General features: G+C 41.7%; 1 protein-coding gene across 1 annotated transcript; it reads right to left on the reverse strand.

Annotated features, from left to right (window-relative positions):
- Window positions 1–254: 254 nt before the first annotated feature.
- prdx3 (peroxiredoxin 3) lies at window positions 255–20,481 on the reverse strand. The gene is made up of 7 exons (XM_070876654.1): window positions 20,262–20,481; window positions 19,434–19,560; window positions 17,567–17,708; window positions 11,598–11,733; window positions 10,997–11,100; window positions 7,311–7,476; window positions 255–769 (listed from the first exon to the last, which is right to left on the reverse strand). Exons 1-7 carry the CDS (start codon window positions 20,280–20,282, stop codon window positions 716–718), a joined length of 750 nt encoding a protein of 249 aa, XP_070732755.1. The 5' UTR covers window positions 20,283–20,481; the 3' UTR covers window positions 255–715.
- Between the last annotated feature and the right edge of the window lie 33 nt (window positions 20,482–20,514).

The raw sequence follows: 20,514 nt of genomic DNA on the forward strand, positions 1-20,514 counted from the left end.
AATCCCAGAAGAGCACCTTTGCTGAACTGGTGTGGGAAAATATAGTAGCCATCCTGTGGAAGGTCCAATGCCAATAGTGACAAATACAACCCAAAGAGACAGTCTTTTAACCCGCAGTATCACCCAGGCTCCAAGTACATTTTTTTTTGCAATCAGTTTCTCTAGTGTTAACTAAAACTAGGTTGAGTTTGATTTTTTCAGAAATGCAAGACACTCAGCATTGTAGCAGTTTGAAAGAAATTGGAAGGCAATGATCATAAGCATTCATATCTTTATTTAGAAGCATATATGTCGATACCTGATAACTATATTATTTAAATGTAGTTGCAGTCATTATCATTTAAACAATTAACTTTAAACTTAACTTCTTTTATAAGAAATCAATGCAGCAGAACTGCAATTCATTCACTGGTACACGGTTAATTACTACCTCAAATTTAGCTGGTCACGATATTTTGCTCGATCTTGTTCTCCTGGCTTACTTCCGAGTAATTAGCTTTTTAAACAATGAGTGAGCATTCAGTAGTACAATACCCATCTTCACATTATAAACAAAGTTCAGTGGACAAAGATTTCAAATTTATTATTTTAGGCCTATCAACTTTAATCTGACATCCGACACTATTCACAGATAAAGAAAACATCCACCTCAATACTTATTCTGGACAGTCCAAATTTCAACTGGCATTAAAGTAATAGGTATGCAAATTAGATGCTACTCATTGACTTTTAAAAAGTACTCCTTGGAATCTTCAGGGGAAGGCTTGATCTGCAAAATAAATCAAGAACAGAATGATGAGACTTGTAGGCAAGACATGCTTCTGCAATAAAAGTGTTATTGAGTAACTTGAGGAATGTTACAGGTGTAGCCAAAAGCATAGGGAAGTTAGAAGTGCAGAAAGTTCAAGTGATTTAGAAATGTTTGTGAATGATGACATTTATAATATACAGAAGCAGTTACATTCTCCTGCATCAGTCTAGGAGTTAAAATGGCACTAATTTCTAGCCAAAATCAGAAATGAACAAAATGATGTGGGAGAGAATTGAAAATGTACATGTAAATTAGTCAAACTAAAAGCACAGTGATGCAGAGTGCTAACATGTGACATGTATAAAATAGCTTCAATGCCCCATTCCACAGAGTTCCTAATGTCAGCCAAATGTCGTGGGGAGGTGCCAAATAACTGCGCACAGGTTAGTGAAAATTGAGGAAGTAGCGCCCAGACTTAATCCTTCATATTCCATCGAAGTTATAAAGAATACCTGTTCACCAGCTAAGTGAAATTATGCTTATAGAGTGACACCCCAGGATTTGACAAGTTGACCATTATTTTTGCCTGTGTTTTGATGTGTGTGACCTCATTGATTGAGCTTTAAAATGTCACGAACTACAGGTTAGTGTTGCCAGAGCACATTATAATAATAAACTTTTATCTATATAGCGTCTTTAATGTAGTAAAATGTCCCAAGGCGCTTCACAGCAGTGTTACAAAACAAAACAAATAAATTTGACACCAAGCCACAAAAGAAGAAATTAAGGCAGATGACCAAAAGCTTGGTTAAAAAGAGGTAGGTTTTAAGGAAGAGAGGTAGAGAGGAGAAGAGGTTTAGGGAGAGAGTTCCAGAGCTTAGGGCCCAAACAACTGAAGGCACAGCCACCGATGGTTGATCAGTTATAATGAGGGATGTTCAAGAGGCCAGAATTTGAGGAGTACAGACATCTTGTGGGATTGTGAGGCTGAAAAAGATGAGAGGTCGGAAGGGGCAAGGCCATGGACTGATTTGTAAACGAGGAGGAAAATTTTGAAATCGAGGGGTTGTTTAACTGGGAGCCAATGTAGGTCAGCAAACACAGGGGTGATGGGTGATCGCGACTTGGTGTGAGTTAGGACACGGGCTGCTGAGTTTTGGATGAGCTCAAGTTTACGTAGTGTAGAACTGTGGGAGGCCGGCCAGGAGTGAGTTGGAATTGTCAAGTCTAGAGGTAACAAAGGCAGGAATGAGGGTTTCAGCAGCAGAAGAGCTGAGGCAGGGGCGGAGGCGGGCAATGTTACGGATGTGAAAAAAGGCGGTTTTAATTATGCCGCGGATACGTGGCTGGAAACTCATTTCAGGGTCAAATATGACACCTAGGTTGCGAACAGTCTTGTTCACCCTCAGATTGATGCAAGGGAGAGGGATGGAGTCAGTGGTTAGGGAACGCAGTTTGTGGCGGGGACCAAAAATAATGGCTTCAGTCTTCCCAATATTTAATTGGAGAAAATTTCTGCTCATCCAGTACTGGATGTCAGACAAGCAATCTGACAATTTAGATACCAAGCAGGGGTGGAGAGATAGAGCTGGGTGTCAGTGTACATGTGGAAACTGACTCCGTGTTTTTGGATGATATCGCCAAGGGGCAGCATATAGATGAGAAATAAGAGGGGGCCAAGGACAGATCATTGGGGGACACCAGAGGTAACGATGCAGGAGTGGGAAGAGAAGCCATTGCTGGAGATTTTCTGGCTACGATTAGATAGATAAGAATGGAATCAGGCAAGGGCATTGTCACCTAGCTGTACATTGGTGGAAAGGCATTGGAGGAGGATGGAGTGGTCAACGGTGTCAAAGGCTCCAAACAGGTCCAGAAGGACAAGGAGGAATAGTTTACCTTTGTCACATTCACAAAGGATGTCATTTGTGACTTTAACAAGAGCCGTTTTGGTACTGTGGCAGGGGCGAAAACCAGATTGAAGGAATTCAAACAGTGAATTCATGGAAAGATGATCACTGATTTGGAAGGCAACAATATTTTCAAGTACTTTGAACAGGAAAATGAGGTTGGAGATGGGGCAATAGCTAACAAGCAAAGTGGAGTCATGGGTTTTTTTTTTGAGGAGAGAACACCGTTAACAATGTCGGCTAACATGAAAGCCAAAAAAGAAAGTTGGGTGGTCAGCAGTTTAGTGAAAATAGGATCAAGGGAGCAGCAAGTGCATCTCATGGACAAGATGAGCTTGGAGAGATTAAAAGCGGAGATCAAAGAGAAACTAGAGAAAGATATGAGTTTAGGGCTAGGGCAGGTGGGAGCATCAGATGAAGTTTGGCCCTGTGGGCTAGGTGAAGGAAGGGAACTCAGAGGCAGCTGATCAGATGAGCTCCTGACACGTTGTTGGAGGCGAGTGTGGTGGAGACGGGGGAGAGGTGGCTTAAGGAGACGATTAGCAGTAGAGAATAGTAGGTTGGGGTTATTTTTGCAATCCAGAATGATCCTAGAATAGTGAGTTTTTGTAGACAAGAGTAGGAACCAATAATGTTTTGTGTGTTCGAGCCAGATCTGGCGGTGAATGGCTAAACCAGTTGTCTTCCACGTCCGTTCAAGTCTGCGTCCTTTTGACTTGAGGGAGCGAAGCTGAGGGCTGTACCGGGGGAGCGGCCAGCATGGGAGAAAGTAATCATTTTAATAGGGACTAGGGAATCAAAGGTGGTGAGGGTGTGATTGAGGCTGCAGAAATGCCATTGTTAAAAGAGGATCAAAGGTTTGACAGTTTTGAGTTGATAAGCGCAATTTTAAGAGAGTTGAGAGTTTTTTTTCCACAAGGGCAGATGCAGAAGGAAGTAGGTTTGGATTGGGGAAGGGGGATGTGGGTCGCGAACAATACAAGGAAACGGTCAGAGTTGGCCTTATCTGTAATTGACATGGTTGATGTTATAAATAGAATTACATCAACTTTACAACACCGAAACAGGCCATTTGGCCCAAATGGTCTGTCGACGTTTATGCTCCACATGAGCCTCCTCTTCCCACCCTACTTCATCTAATTCTATTTTGTTTATGAAACACCATACAGCAAATGATCAGTCATATAAAATGACAGGAGACATCTAAAATTTACTAACACCAACACACAAACATTGAGGCTAACAGACAAAATATAAAAGTAAAATTACATTTATAATATACAGAAGAGGTTATTTCTTCTACATCAGTCTAGGAGTTAAAATTGCAATCTCATTTCTAGCCAAACTATACAATATTTGTAAGAAAATGTCTTGTATGTGTCATGATCACCATCTATGTCATGACCACCAAGAGTGTCACGTTTTCTTGCTTCTCATCTAATAAGTAGTTTTAAGTTTGTTTTTCTGCTGAACCAGACTGCTCGCAACCTTGGTGTCATATTTGACTTTGAAATGAGCTTTCGACCACATATCCACAGAATAACTAAGACCGCCTATTTCCACCTCCTTAACATCGCCCATCTCCGCCCTTGCCTCAGTTCATCTGCTGCTAAAGCCCTTGTCCATGCTTTTGTTACCTCGAGACTTGACTATTCCAACGCACTCCTGGCTAGGCCCCCACATTCTACCCTACATAAACTAGAGCTGATCCAAAACTCAGCTGCCAGTGTCCTAACTCGCATCAAGTCCCACACACCCATCACCCCCGTGCTCGCCGACTTACACTGGCTCCCGGTTAAGCAACGCCTCGATTTCAAAATTCTCATCCTTGTTTTCAAATCCCTCCATGCCCTCGACCCTCCCCATCTTTGTCATCTCCTCCAGCCCCACAACTCCCCCCACAGATGTCTGCGCTCCTTTAATTCTGCCCTCTTGAGCATCCCTGATTATAAATCGCTCAACCATTGGTGGCTGTGCCTTGTTGCCTAGGCCCTAAGCTCTGGAATTCCCTGCCTAAATCCCACCACCTCTCTTTCCTCCTTCAAGAGGCTCCTTAAAACCTACCTCTTTGACCAAGCTTTTGGTCACCTGCCATAATTTCTCCTTATGTGGCTCAGTGTCAATTTTTTTTGTCTCATAATACTCCAGGTGAAGAGCCTTGCGATGTTTCACTATGTTAAAGGCGCTATATAAATACAAGTTGTTGTTCGATTGGTTATTCACAAGCCACATGACAGAAAAACTATTTCCCCAATTTTTTAAATCCAATCACTTGCCCAAACCATTACAGGCCCCTAAAATTAGATTTATCAAAAGCATTGAAGGAAAAAATCACAAATATATCCAGAAACTTAGCTCCAACAATTCCGCTTCATCCTCCTTCTGTATGCAATACACACACAATGGGCCCAAGTTTCCACACGATAAAAAACGGGCGTCCCTCCGAGCTGGGCGCTCGTTTATCGCACCTAAAACGGTGCCTAAAAAAAAACACGCTATTCTCGAGCGCCCTGTAGCTCCTTGTCTGCCTGGCGCGGCGCCCAGGGGGGCGGAGCCTACACTCGCGCCGATTTTGTAAGTGGGAGGGGGCGGGTACCATTTAAATTAGTTTTTTTCCTGCCGGCAACGCTGCGCGTGCGCGTTGAAGCGTTCGCGCACGCGCAGTGCGAAGGAAACATTGGCACTTGACCATTTTTGTAGTTCTTTGTAGCCGTTTAATTTTTGAACATTTTTTAATAAAAGCACATTGCCCTTCCATGATCAGCACTGAGGCTTCTTGCAGCAGCGAGAAGGTTCAGGAAGCCTCAAAGTTGAGGCAACCGTTTCCCTCCCCACCCCCGCCCGCCGTCGGGAACGAACGGAACGGAACGGCCCCCCCCCCCCTCCCCGCAGGAGCGAACGGAACGGCTCTCCCCCCCCCCAACGCGGGAACGAACGGAACGGAATGGCGCCCCCCCCCCCCCACCATGGGAACGAACGGAACGCCCCCCCCCCCCGGGAACAAACGGAACGGCTCCCCCCCGGGGAACGAACGATGGCTGAAGCCACAGGTAGGAAGATGGTTTATTTAATCTTTTCTTTGCTTATAAATGTTTATTCAGATTGGATTTATTTGTAGAAGTATAAATAAGGATTTATTGTAGAATTTAATGAGTTCCCTTCCCCCCCTCACCTCGTTCTGGACGCCTAATTTGTAACCTGCGCCTGATTTTTTTAATGTGTAGAACAGGTTTTTTCAGTTCTACAAAAATCTTCACTTGCTCCATTCTAAGTTAGTTTGGAGTACGTTTTCACTGTGGAAACTTTGAAATCAGGTGTCAGTGGCCGGACACGCCCCCTTTTGAAGAAAAAATTCTGTTCCAAAGTGGAACTGTTCTACCTGCCGAGAACTGCAGAAAAAAAAATGTGGAGAATTGCGATTTCTAAGATAGTCCGTTCTCCACCAGTTGCTCCTAAAAATCAGACGCAAATCATGTGGAAACTTGGGCCCAATATGTCAACAGACAATTGATAATTTTAGACTTCAGATACACCTTGCCCAAACAAAAAAAAATGGTGTTATATTTGTCCACAATCAGCCCAATTCCCAGCAAGCACCATGTTTTTTTATAAGCAAAGGAGCTTCCAGTAACTGTGTTCATTCCTCAGCCCCTCCCAAAGATGAACAGGAGCGGTGTATGGGGAATTGTTGATCTGCATTCAGACTTTAATTCAAAGTAGCATGCCCAAAAAAGACTCTTCGGTCTGCTTTTGCCAGGACCCATACATTCACAATTTGTTGGTACTTCCTCCATCATCTAGAATTCTTCCTCCTGCAGTATCCCAATCCAAGTGTAACTGCTGCAGGGCATTGGGGGAAGACGAAATGTTGGAGAAACAACCAGAAGAGGACAAAAATGGGAAGTGAAAATGAATTAAAGAAAAACAGCAGAGGAAAAAGAAAAAGTGAAGGAGAGAAGTCAAGGACGAGTAATATGCACAGGAGTCTGTAATGAGTAAACTCCTGGTTATTTATTTCAGCATAGGGTTAACAAAATACTGTTGTGGGGCAATGGAGGAAAAAAAGAGGAAGGGGTGGGAGAGAGACTCTCTTGTTGGGGTCTTAGTTGAGTTGATACAAAATTGGACTGGAGGAGAGAGAGAGAGAGAGAGAGAGAGAGAGAGAGAGAGAGAGAGAGAGAGCGATCTTGAGTGGGAGGCAAGAAAGAGCAGTTATAGTGGGTTATGGAGAGAAGTTTTGAGGGGGAAATGGAGAAGTAGAGATAGAGAGATTAGCTAGATTTACTTGGGGGTGGGATGCTGTTGAAGAGTGGGAGACAACCTGCTTATAGAGGGAATGCATCTTTGGTTCTGCTGGGGCCAGGAAGGACAGTTGATGTCAGAGTTTAACAGGCTCATGTTAAAAGACACATCTTCCTGCTCACTGATGACAGGAAATTTGTTAGTATGAATTTAAAAGGCTTGAAATATATGCAGACATTTGAAGTGACAACAGGAAAATACAGATTCTGTAACTGATGCAAAACATATTTTATGTTCAAATTACTTTATAACACAATAGGCATGGTTTAGTTGCTAAAATTAAAAAATAAAAACAAGCAACACTAATTCATTAAGTTGCTAAGTGGAGTAACTGCAATTTTACGTACCGTTGGAGAGTCAGGGGTCCAATTGGCTGGGCAAACCTCTCCATGTGTTTCCACAAACTGGAAGGCCTTAACTAAACGCAGAGCCTCTTCAACATTGCGACCGACAGGCAGATCATTGATGCCGATGTGCTTAATAACTCCGTTATTATCAATGATGAAAAGACCTCTGGTAAAATTAGAACATTTTAAAGTGAGTAAATTAGGAAATACAATTGTAAATTACACAAAGCATTAATCCATAAATCATATTTCACTTTATAATGTGAAGAGCTGAAACAGTTACATTCAAGTGTACTTAAACTGAAATAAAAAAACAAAACAGTTAAAAATATGCCTGAACAGTTTCCAGTGGTGGGGGAAAGACATGAATGTTCAAAACTGAGGAGCAAGAGGGTTCTAGGTGGTGCACAGTGTTGGCACATAGTTGTTTCATTTCCAAATCTAGAGTTCAAACCTTGCTTTAAACTGATTAAATGAAATCTTCTTCTACATCTGCTTTTCGTGTCATAAGTGAAATGAGTGGGTGGTCTTATTCGAGAAGAAAACTGCCTGTAATTTGGTATAAATGGGGCAAAAGTTTGGCAATTTTAGATCACAGAATGACTGATAAGAAATGGAAAGTTACAGCCGTGCTGTTGAAAAGATTTAAGGTTGCTGGTTGAGGCGTACTATTTCCTCAGAGGCAGCTTTACTCTGCAACTGGCCAGCCCTAAATGTTGACACACGGAAGCATTCCACGTTCCCGCTTTGCATGAAGGATAAAGAGATGATAAACAATCCTAATTATGTATATGTGTCACATATATACCGCAGACACACAGGATATGGCAACAGGGAGTGGAACTAATGACAATAACCATTGTTTACTTCGGCAATAAACTTAATAAATGTGGTAGAAATCACCCCATTTACATTGTGGACAGTAAATACAGACGCCAGGTTGACTTTAAAAGCACATCAATATTTCTAATCATGCACGAAGAGAACTTGTGGTCAAGGGGAAAACCTATGGCCAGTGAGCTTCACTCTTTTTTTAATGTCCCTATTTGCCACTGGCCCCCTTTTGTGTGTCAGCAGAAAGAGGTATTTGTCTTTCTGTTGCTACAGCCTTTATTCTCAGGACCCACAGCCATTAATTCATAGAATCGTACATCACAGAAGGAGGCCATTCAGCCCATCATGTCAGTGCCAGTTCTTTGAAAGTGCTATCCAATTAGTCCCACTCCCCTGATCTTTAACTATAGCCCTGCAAGCGTTTCCTTTTCAAGTCTATATTCAATTCCATTTCGAAAGTTACCATCAAATCTAATTCTACCATCTTTTCATGTAGTGCATTCTAGATCATCATAACTCGCCACATAAAAAACTCTCAGCTCCCCTCCGGTTCTTTTGCCAATTACAGGCCCGACCTCCCAAATCAGGAAACCTCGGGACCGAGGCCGTTCCGGATTTCGGAATAGAAAACTTGGGCCTCGCTCCCTCTCCAAAACTCGGGCCTCGCTCCCTCAACCTAGGAGGGAACACCGGAGGCAGCGGGGAGAAAAGCAGCAGCCAGCGCCACAAAAAGAGTCAGTTTTTCGGAACATATTTCCGGATTTCGGCCGGCCCTTCAACGATCTGCGCGATGTCCCGATTTCAGAACATTCCGGATCTCGGAGGTCGGACCTGTATCTTAAATCTGTATCCTCTGGTCAGTGGAAACAGTTTCTCCCTACCTACTTTATCAAAACCCATCATGATTCACGAGCTGTTCTAAGCCCACAAAAAGCTCTGGAGTCACATCAGAGACTTGGCTGCATCCATCCTTATTTCTGGGACTTTGATGCATCTCTCCATTTTGCCTCGCTGTCCTAAAACTTTGTAGAATAACATCTTTACCTGAAGACCACTCCTGCTGGCAAAACTTGCCTCATCCTCCACATTGGTGAATTGACCTTTTATTTTCCACATGTTGTATTGTTGCAATAAGTGAGTCTGTCCAGCCAATCTCAGTGAAACATTGGTTCAAAAATTAATTGCGGCAGTGGAAAGGGAAGGAAAAATCTTGTGCATGTGGCTCACAATCATGCACAGATATAATTTGTACTCTCAGTTGTAAGCTTTGTCTCAATGGTAGCACTCTCGCCCGAGTACATAATCCAGACGGACACTTCAGAGCAGTAGTGACAGTGTTGCATGGTCGGTGAACGTGAAAGACACAATATATAAATGCAAGGTGTTTCTTCCTTTACCACTGCTCCATTGAAAATAGACACGGGCATTAATACCAAGGTACGTGCAAAAAAGCAGTTTTAGGGTAAAAGAGGCTGATATTTCACCTACCTCAAGGGAGTAAAACCATAAGGTGCAAAACTGAGAATTGCACTTTCAATTCCAGGTAGGAAAACACTAATAGAAAATGGTGCAGAATTTTGGCAGTCCAGAAATAAATGTCAGTTAAAAGTTTTACCAATTTTCCCATAAATTTCTAATGCCCTTGCTCTAACAATTTACAGACAGTGAAGCAGAGCTGGGAGAAAAGACTGCACACTAGCTCGAGTCGATTGCTTTTGTCTCAGACTTAACAAATAATTATATTTTGGCTCTAGGACCCTGCAATCAAAGAAATTTACAAATTCAAGATGTGCCAAACTCTAATTTACATATAGCAGGTGGGAAAAAGAATGAACAAAAAAAACCTTTGATTTATAGTGTTTTTCACATCCTTTGAAAATCCCAATGCCCTTTACAGCCAATGGATTACTTTTGAAGTGCAACCATTGTTATTATGTAGGCAAATGCACAATTTATGCACAGCAAAGCTCTATAAATAGCAAATGAATTCATGACTGGATGATCTGTTTCTGATGATGTTGGTTGAGGGAAGAAAACCACAAGATCTTTTACATCTACATAAACTGGCAGACTTAACATATCATCCAAAAGACAGAACCTCCAACAATGCAGCACTCCCTCAGTACTGCAATAAAGAAAGCAAAAACAAAAATTCTGCTGATCTTTGGAACAGAGAGTACCGCCCAGATTCACACAATGCAAATTGGATGATTGGAACAACAATTTGAGATTCGCAATCCCAAAGTACTACTTACATTTATAAACAAGCAAAATACATTATAAATACTTTTTTTATAATTAGTATCCAAGCATCATATCAGATAGCGTGAGAATACAGAATTGAAGGATGTCATTACTTTTTGATCAATATACAGGGCAACTGATTTAAGGTGACTGAATAAACTAAATGTCATTTTTATCACATGACACTTTGGGGGGGGGGGAAAGAGAGGTGATGGTATTCTGCAATTCTATTTATCTATCATTATGGCCCCTGGGGATATGGTGACGGAAGAGGTCAAATTCCATTTTCATTTTATGGAACTGCAGGATTTTTACTGGTGTTTTGGGAAATGCATTCCACATTTCATCATTAAAGACTGCAATCCAGTGTCCTTGTCTACACATATACATTGTGTATAAGTGCCCTCGATCCCAACCTAGATCTAATTAGGGTAACATACAATCCCAAACTGGATCTAATTAGTGTAGCACACTGGACCCAAACTGGATCTAATTAGTGTAACATAATTACACTACCACTGAAGAGGGTAAGACTGATGTTGGAGCTGTAATCCAGTTCTGCCGACACTGCATAATCCACACTTTCTTTATAACACAGCACCTCTTACCTCAGAGCAATACCAGGGCTTTCCAGTAGCACACCATAATCCCGAGAGATCTGCTTTGTTAAATCAGACAACAGTGGTATATTCATGTGCCCGAGACCTCCATTCTGGAACAAAAGAATTAGCACAAAGGAGAATTACCCAAAACAGAAATCAATTAAAAGATTTTACAGGTAAAAGAAAAAGGACTCCCAGATGTTGAAGTGTAATTTTTTTTAATCTTCTGCAAAGTAGAAATAATCTTTTGAGACATTCTAATTATTTCTGTACCCCTTTTCTACAATCAAGATCGGTAAAATCTTCCCTCCAAAAATGGTTACTCATGGACAAAGTCATGTTCTATGGATCTTAACTTCTCATAGTCACAATCTAAAATATTCTGGTTTTGTCATTATAGTTTGATAAAACACTCAATTTTCAACACTGAAAAACAAATTTGGTATTCTGAAGATTTAAAACAGCAATAATTGGTTAGCAGTTACTTCTTCAAATACTAATTTTATAGAACTACTACACCCAAACCTAACTGAAATCCCAAAGTTTCTAAAAAAACAAAAACTACAAATATTTCAGGTTTTTCAAATCTTCATGCTTGCTTCCATACCTTTTTTGGAGTGTTGATCCAGGCAAGGTGGGTGAAATGAGAGTCTACAGAAACGCCAATTACTTCGCAGTTTACATCATGGAACTCATTTGCTTTGTCACTGAATGCAATGATCTCAGTTGGACAAACAAAGGTACTGGAAAAGAGATAAACTTTTTTTTAAAAAACGGATTCATAAGATCACACAACCTGTTTTTAAACGAATAACCAGAACAACGAAAAGATAAAACCTGATTAAAAGAAAATGCATCAGCGGCTTGCATTCTAGCAAAAAACATCACGCACCTGGGCTGGAGCCCTCATTTTATAAATGGTATATAGAGCAGGCTTTAAAAACTGAGATCTTTGTCCACATTTTTTGGCATGTAACAAAATATAGTATTGGGAGAGACGGAAAGAGGGGAGGAAAAGGGAGTGAAAATAAGTGACTGAAAACTATCCAGATATTATAAGTCCCAAAATGATCTTTAGGGCTAGACTTTCCCTAAAGCCCTCCACCTTCGGATTGCCGCCCAAAAAGACTGCGAAGATTCTTCAAATAACGCTGGCGAAAAATTCCATAAATAGAAAAAAGTACCGCCAAGCGAGAAAATGGATCTTACCCATAGATTGTCAGCAGTTAAACGTGAAAGTTGGCAAAATGGGCGGTTCTTACCAGAATGGACAGTAAGCGCTCAAAATTTAGACTGAGGCTGCGGAGGGGGAAAAACTCAAAAAATATTTTTTCAATGAAACAAAAAATAAAAATTTAGAAAACATTCTCAAGACCCTTTTTAACAATCGTCCTGAAAGAATTTAAAAATAATTATAACAAACCTTTAACTTACCTGTCTTTGCAGGGTACTTACCTACCGCCCTTGTTTCCAGCAGCTTTTCGTGGCCGTTTTTTCAATCTTACACATGGGTTACCGTTGAGGCAAAACTTGGATGGTGGCGGTTTATTCGGCGGTGCACGCAGATGCACGTAGGAGATCTGCTCCCCAATGGCATTTTGAAAACGTCGGCGGAACTCTTTAAAAACTGAAGAGGAAACTTTCGCGGGTGGTTTTCTGCCAAAAAAGAGCTGTACTGCCGAGAAAATCCACGAAAATGAAGAGGAAAGTCTAGCCCTTAGCAACTATCAGGCACCTTCCAGCATTTGCATGTTCAATTTAAGGAATTTAAAATCACTTGTTTGCATCTATTAACTTTAAAGTGTTAAGCACATTTAGTATAGCATTTCACTTGTATCCTTTAGAAACATTAATGCACCAATATCAATTGAACAACTCTCACATTATTGAATTGTCGCTTTATCCCAGAGCAAAGTAATGCAGTTCAAATCTTAAACCCAGTGGCTGTTGAAAGGGAATTATTTAGTAAACTGGGGTAAACAATCTAAAAGCTGTTTGAAAGCACACATGTAAACTTCAAAAGTATCCCAGCATTTGATGGGAGAAAGCCTTTATGATGGTGCAAGTGTGAATGATAATTCAGAAAAAGCACAAAGATCAGAAAGCGCTGTAACATTATTAGCATTCCAGAAGCTGCTTGATGTAGTTATCTGATTATTTTTAATACATGTATAGTATTTATGATCCCCTTCCCAACTACTGCAAAACAAGATACTGAGTTGAAGCTAGGAGCAAATTCCTGTGTGTGAAATAAGCCAGAAACTCAATATCCCTTGTATCTGAAAGTGTTTAAATATTAAATATTTTAATTTTGCAAATATAAATTTTTTTATTTTTCAGTTGCTAGACCGTATAAAGCACAGCAGTGGTACACCAAAGCAACTACAACAGCAGTACTACAATCCCTACAAGAATACAGGTGAGGGGAATAGATAGACGTTTCTGCGGCCGCAACCGAGACTCCAGGATGGTATGTTGCCTCCCTGGTGCAAGGGTCAAGGATGTCTCGGAGCGGGTGCAGGACATTCTGAAATGGGAGGGAGAACAGCCAGTTGTCGTGGTGCACATTGGTACCAACGACATAGGTTTAAAAAAAGGGATGAGGTCCTACGAAACGAATTTAAGGAGCTAGGAGCTAAATTAAAAAGTAGGACCTCAAAAGTAGTAATCTCGGGATTGCTACCAGTGCCACGTGCTAGTCAGAGTAGGAATCGAAGGATAGCGCAGATGAATACGTGGCTTGAGCAGTGGTGCAGCAGGGAGGGATTCAAATTCCTGGGGCATTGGAACCGGTTCTGGGGGAGGTGGGACCAGTACAAACCGGACGGTCTGCACCTGGGCAGGACCGGAACCAATGTCCTAGGGGGAGTGTTTGCTAGTGCTGTTGGGGAGGAGCTAAACTAATATGGCAGGGGGATGGGAACCAATGCAGGGAGACAGAGGGAGACAAAAAGGAGGCAAAAGCAAAAGACAGAAAGGAGATGAGGAAAAGTAGAGGGCAGAGAAACCCAAGGCAAAGAACAAAAAGGGCCACTGTAGAGCAAAATTCTAAAAGGACAAAGGGTGTTAAAAAAACAAGCCTGAAGGCTTTGTGTCTTAATGCAAGGAGTATCCGCAATAAGGTGGATGAATTAACTGTGCAAATAGATGTTAACAAATATAATGTGATTGGGGTTACGGAGATGTGGCTCCAGGATGATCAGGGCTGGGAACTCAACATCCAGGGGTATTCAACATTCAGGAAGGATAGAATAAAAGGAAAAGGAGGTGGGGTAGCATTGCTGGTTAAAGAGGAGATTAATGCAATAGTTAGGAAAGACATTAGCTTGGATGACGTGGAATCTATATGGGTAGAGCTGCAGAACACCAAAGGGCAAAAAACGTTAGTGGGAGTTGTGTACAGACCTCCAAACAGTAGTAGTGATGTTGGGGAGGGCATCAAACAGGAAATTAGGGGTGCATGCAGTTATAATGGGTGACTTTAATATGCACATAGATTGGGCTAGCCAAACTGGAAGCAATACGGTGGAGGAGGATTTCCTGGAGTGCATAAGGGATGGTTTTCTAGACCAATATGTCGAGGAACCAAGTAGGGGGGAGGCCATCTTAGACTGGGTGTTGTGTAATGAGAGAGGATTAATTAGCAATCTCATTGTGCGAGGCCCCTTGGGGAAGAGTGACCATAATATGGTGGAATTCTGCATTAGGATGGAGAATGAAACAGTTAATTCAGAGACCATGGTCCAGAACTTAAAGAAGGGTAACTTTGAAGGTATGAGGCGTGAATTGGCTAGGATAGGTTGGCGAATGATACTTAAGGGGGTTGACTGTGGATGGACAATGGCAGACATTTAGAGACCGCATGGATGAATTACAACAATTGTACATTCCTGTCTGGCGTAAAAATAAAAAAGGGAAGGTGGCTCAACCGTGGCTATCAAGGGAAATCAGGGATAGTATTAAAGCCAAGGAAGTGGCATACAAATTGGCCAGAAATAGCAGCGAACCCGGGGACTGGGAGAAATTTAGAACTCAGCAGAGGAAGACAAAGGGTTTGATTAGGGCAGGGAAAATGGAGTACGAGAAGAAGCTTGCAGGGAACATTAAGGCGGATTGCAAAAGTTTCTATAGGTATGTAAAGAGAAAAAGGTTAGTAAAGACAAACATAGGTCCCCTGCAGTCAGAATCAGGGGAAGTCATAATGGGGAACAAAGAAATGGCAGACCAATTGAACAAGTACTTTGGTTCGGTATTCACTAAGGAGGACACAACCAACCTTCCGGATATAAAAGGGGTCAGAGGGTCTAGTAAGGAGGAGGAACTGAGGGAAATCTTTATTAGTCGGGAAATTGTGTTGGGGAAATTGATGGGATTGAAGGCCGATAAATCCCCAGGGCCTGATGGACTGCATCCCAGAGTACTTAAGGAGGTGGCCTTGGAAATAGCGGATGCATTGACAGTCATTTTCCAACATTCCATTGACTCTGGATCAGTTCCTATCAAGTGGAGGGTAGCCAATGTAACCCCACTTTTTAAAAAAAGGAGAGAGAAAACAGGGAATTATAGACCGGTCAGCCTGACCTCAGTAGTGGGTAAAATGATGGAATCAATTATTAAGGATGTCATAGCAGCGCATTTGGAAAATGGTGACATGATAGGTCCAAGTCAGCATGGATTTGTGAAAGGGAAATCATGCTTGACAAATCTTCTGGAATTTTTTGAGGATGTTTCCAGTAAAGTGGACAAAGGAGAACCAATTGATGTGGTATATTTGGACTTTCAGAAGGCTTTCGACAAGGTCCCACACAAGAGATTAATGTGCAAAGTTAAAGCACATGGGATTGGGGGTAGTGTGCTGACGTGGATTGAGAACTGGTTGTCAGACAGGAAGCAAAGAGTAGGAGTAAATGGGTACTTTTCAGAATGGCAGGCAGTCACTAGTGGGGTACCGCAAGTTCTGTGCTGGGGCCCCAGCTGTTTACATTGTACATTAATGATTTAGACGAGGGGATTAAACGTAGTATCTCCAAATTTGCGGATGACACTAAGTTGGGTGACAGTGTGAGCTGCGAGGAGGATGCTATGAGGCTGCAGAGTGACTTGGATAGGTTAGGTGAGTGGGCAAATGAATGGCAGATGAAGTATAATGTGGATAAATGTGAGGTTATCCACTTTGGTGGTAAAAACAGAGACAGACTATTATCTGAATGGTGACAGATTAGGAAAAGGGAAGGTGCAACGAGACCTGGGTGTCATGGTACATCAGTCATTGAAGGTTGGCATGCAGGTACAGCAGGCGGTTAAGAATGCAAATGGCATGTTGGCCTTCATAGCGAGGGGATTTGAGTACAGGGGCAGGGAGGTGTTGCTACAGTTGTACAGGGCCTTGGTGAGGCCACACCTGGAGTATTGTGTACAGTTTTGGTCTCCTAACTTGAGGAAGGACATTCTTGCTATTGAGGGAGTGCAGCAAAGATTCACCAGACTGATTCCCGGGATGGTGGGACTGACCTATCAAGAAAGATTGGATCAACTGGGCTTGTATTCACTGGAGTTCAGAAGAATGAGAGGGGACCTCACAGAAACGTTTAAAATTCTGACGGGTTTAGACAGATTAGATGCAGGAAGAATGTTCCCAATGTTGGGGAAGTCCAGAACCAGGGGTCACAGTCTAAGGATAAGGGGTAAGCCATTTAGGACCGAGATGAGGAGAAACTTCTTCACCCAGAGAGTGGTGAACCTGTGGAATTCTCTACCACAGAAAGTAGTTGAGGCCAATTCACTAAATATATTCAAAATGGAGTTAGATGAAGTCCTTACTACTCAGGGGATCAAGGGGTATGGCGAGAAAGCAGGAATGGGGTACTGAAGTTTCATGTTCAGCCATGAACTCATTGAATGGCGGTGCAGGCTAGAAGGGCTGAATGGCCTGCTCCTGCACCTATTTTCTATGTTTCTATGTTTCTATAAGCAAGGAAACTTGAAATATTCGTTTCAAGCACATTTGTAGTGTCCACAAAAGGAGCTATTATTGTCCCCAGGGTGGGGATTCAGAATGAGAGACAGTAAAGTTAAAGATCAGAACAGAAAGTAAGAGAAAAAGAAGTAAAAAGCAGAGAAAGAAAATAACAGCAAAAGCACAAAAACAATCTATATATAAGTTAATACAGTAGATGGAACCTAACCCACAGGATAGAGTAATCAAGATACGGGAGCATTTGTTCCCTAAAAGTTGTACTCCACCCATCAATTGGTTAATATTTTCAAAGCTGATAACAAGACTTATGCAGGGCCTCCTCCTTAACTCTGAGCAGCACAGGATAATTTCTACACTCAATTTTTTTGTTACTTTGTTCAGAAAATACTTGCAACAAAATACTGTTTGTATATATTAAAATTCAGCATTAGAGTATGCTCTTGCAACAATTATCAAAGGGAATTTGGAAAGCTGCACAGGGCACTGGATACTAAGAAGCAATTTGTGTGAAATTTGGCAAAGAAAAAAAATTGCAGTTTATGAACTTTTTCCTCTTGCATCCAAGCCTTAAACAAAATGCATATGCCAAGATTACTTACAAATCTAGAGGGTAGAAGAAAATGACCAGATATTTTCCCTTGAAGTCATCCAAGCTGATCTCTTTGAACTCACCATTGGTCACAGCAGTGCCCTTAAAAAATGGAGCAGGTTGGGTAACAGCAGGAGCAAAGTTTGAATAAGCTGAAGGAAAAGTACAAACGCCAATTATTATCTATTAGAGTCTATGCTCCTTTTACGAGTCCCACAATACACAAAAAACATTTATGAAAATTAATTTTCCTTCAGTCTGCCTACACAACAAATATTTTTAACTGGATGCTTAGAAATGCCAAGTTGCATTCTCAGTAGCCATATTAAAATAAGACTGTTAGAAAAAAATGCTTATCAAAAGATCAGAGAGATTAAGCACTCGAAATATAGATAGCCTTATCAAAATATAATTCGTATTTTACAAATTGTACGAGATTCTTTTTAACGGAATGCTATTATAAAATTAAAAACATATGGAGCATAAAATGTTTTACACATTTTAAATATTTTGCTATACCCACAAACTAAATCCTGTTAATTCAGGAAATGGCCACTTTGCAATAAATTAGATTGGAATCTCATTAGTAATATCACTTTATTAGATCCCAGCAAATGCAGTTATTATTCTATGTTTCTATGGGGTATGGAGAGAAAGCAGGAATGGGGTACTGAAGTTGCATTTTCAGCCATGAACTCATTGAATGGCAGTGCAGGCTCGGAGGGCCGAATGGCCTACTCCTGCACCTATTTTCTATGTTTCTATCAATAAAAGTATCTCGTGACAAATCAGAAACGATATTTCAATAAATTGAAAATTCCCTTAACTGCAGTATGGCAAAATGATTAAAATAAAACCTAAAGGTACATCATAGCAAGTTGTTAATTAGTGATGCAGTTATACTGCATCTATCAACTTCACACTGGTATGATACTGAGAATAGTGTAAGCAAGCCAGTCTAAGTTGCACTGTCCTGTCGGTACAAATTGGAAAAAAGCGCAGCCATCTCATGTTCGTAAAAACACACGCCGAGCCCTGGTTACTAGCATCCAGTGTAGGTGAAAATGTTATCAGTAAAAATGCCGACTGTTGAAGTAAAGCAGGATTAATTTCACATTTAGATTTTGGAGCAGGAGGATCATCTGCGGTCATAGTTGATAAATCGTAAAGTACACATAAGGCCACTGAGAAGGCAAATAGGGTTTGTATTGCTAGGACAGTATAATATAAATCTAAGCATACTATGGTTAGGCTATAAACAGCTGCACTTGGAAGTATTGTGTTCAGTGTTAATTCCCACCTATGTCAAGAGATTGAGATGCTGGAGAAGGTACAGAGGAGGGCAACCAAAATGATACCCAGACTTGGGGTATTTATTTACGATGGCTCAAGAAACTGTGACTATTTTATTAGAGAAGAGCAGACTTATAGAAGATATGATTGAGATTTTAAAATGAAGGAGGAAATAGATTCCGACCAGTTCAATAGGTTATTTGAAATGTGTAGGGATAAGAGAAATTAGCACATGTGTGTAAAATACATGGGCAAAGAGCTAGCTAGATTAGATGTTAAAACAAGGATATTTCAAATTATTAAAAAATAAACTGTGGGGTAGCTGACAATAGAAAGACTTGATTTACCATGGTCTCCTGCAGCTTGATTGCCTTACTGGGTCAGAGAGGAATTTCCCAGAGTTTTTGTTTAATTGGTCAGTTTTTTCCGCTTGTCTTGTATCTTCTGGAAGACTGCAGTAGGGCGCATCTGGATTTTTGCCGTTTGTGGCTGCATCTTGCCTGGATGTGGCAAGCTCTTTGAAAATTCTTACTTGTATTACCTGAGCAATTCGTTTTCCTAACGCATATTCCCACCACACTTACTTGTACTGAAGCTGAGTTTATGATTTGTGAAAGAGCTTGAAATCCGACAGTTTGCTTCATTTTTCTGAATGCAGTGCGCTCGGAGAGCTGCAGAGACTCCCCTGGTGTTTAAACATGCTCGGTAAAGCTGCAAAGTAACAAGCAGAAGAGACAGTAAATCACTCCAACTGAAAGAACGCTTGCTCGAAATTCGCTCCAGACGGTCGTCAACGTGGTTCCCAAGCAAATTAATTTCAACGCATGATTTAAAACCCGCAAAAGCGTCGGAAAAAAAGACAACCTTGACCTTAAGTAATCGTCTCTGCAACAGAGTTGCTAAACAGACCTGCCAAACTCTCATTCTGATTTAAAATAGCGACCTATCCTGATGCTGTTGGGTGAAAAAACTGAGCCATAGCTCCACCTGAAGCCTCTGGAAAACTGCCCATGGGCCTCGGAGCAGAGCCGGGAGAGGAGACGACGAGCCAAGTGCACTTCATAAATGCCAGGAGAAGTTTGGGGGTTGGGGGGTGTGGGGGGAAATATGAGAAACCAATCCCACCCATATCTTGACAACACCGAAAGAGCCTTTTAAAAAACACAAATGAAAGGGTGACTAAAAGCCACGGTCGCCGCAGCATGGGCTGGACAGCAATGTCCTTCTGGAGTTTACTTCAATCCTGGGAAGTGTAAAAACGGTACCGCGAGCACAAACAGCCCTCGGAATGGCTTGTTTTAAACGCTAACGTGCCCCGGTTCGGATTAAAAGCGACATTTCTTTCCACACCACGCAACCACTCGCCGGCTGCTGGGAGAACTTAATAAAAGCCTCCTCCTCCGTCGCCTCACCCGAGCCAGCGCCGCCGCCATCTTGCTGCAGGTCTGCCCCCCGCCAGCGTGCGCTCACACGGCAACGGTCCGTTGTTTTTTTGAACAAAATTAAAATTAAAAAATAAAATCAGAGGCGCCAATTTTCCACAAGAACAAACGCGACTGCGATCAATAAACTAAAATATAAAAAGGGCGGCAGGAATAATTTGAGCGGCGGCAGGGGGGGGTGGGCTGTCGCCTCCGCCGGAAGTGACGGCACCGGCGCTGACGT

The sequence above is a fragment of the Pristiophorus japonicus genome, chromosome 3 (assembly GCF_044704955.1).
Source record: "Pristiophorus japonicus isolate sPriJap1 chromosome 3, sPriJap1.hap1, whole genome shotgun sequence".
NCBI classification, from domain to species: domain Eukaryota; kingdom Metazoa; phylum Chordata; class Chondrichthyes; family Pristiophoridae; genus Pristiophorus; species Pristiophorus japonicus.

Coding starts and splice junctions, on each gene's coding strand:
- prdx3 (XM_070876654.1), bottom strand. CDS start 20,282: ATGGCGGCGGCGCTGGCTCGG. Junction 17,709..19,433: donor TAAACTCAGCTTCAGTACAA/GTAAGTGTGGTG, acceptor CTTTTCCTTCAG/CTTATTCAAACTTTGCTCCT. Junction 770..7,310: donor GGACCCCTGACTCTCCAACG/GTACGTAAAATT, acceptor TTTATTTTGCAG/ATCAAGCCTTCCCCTGAAGA.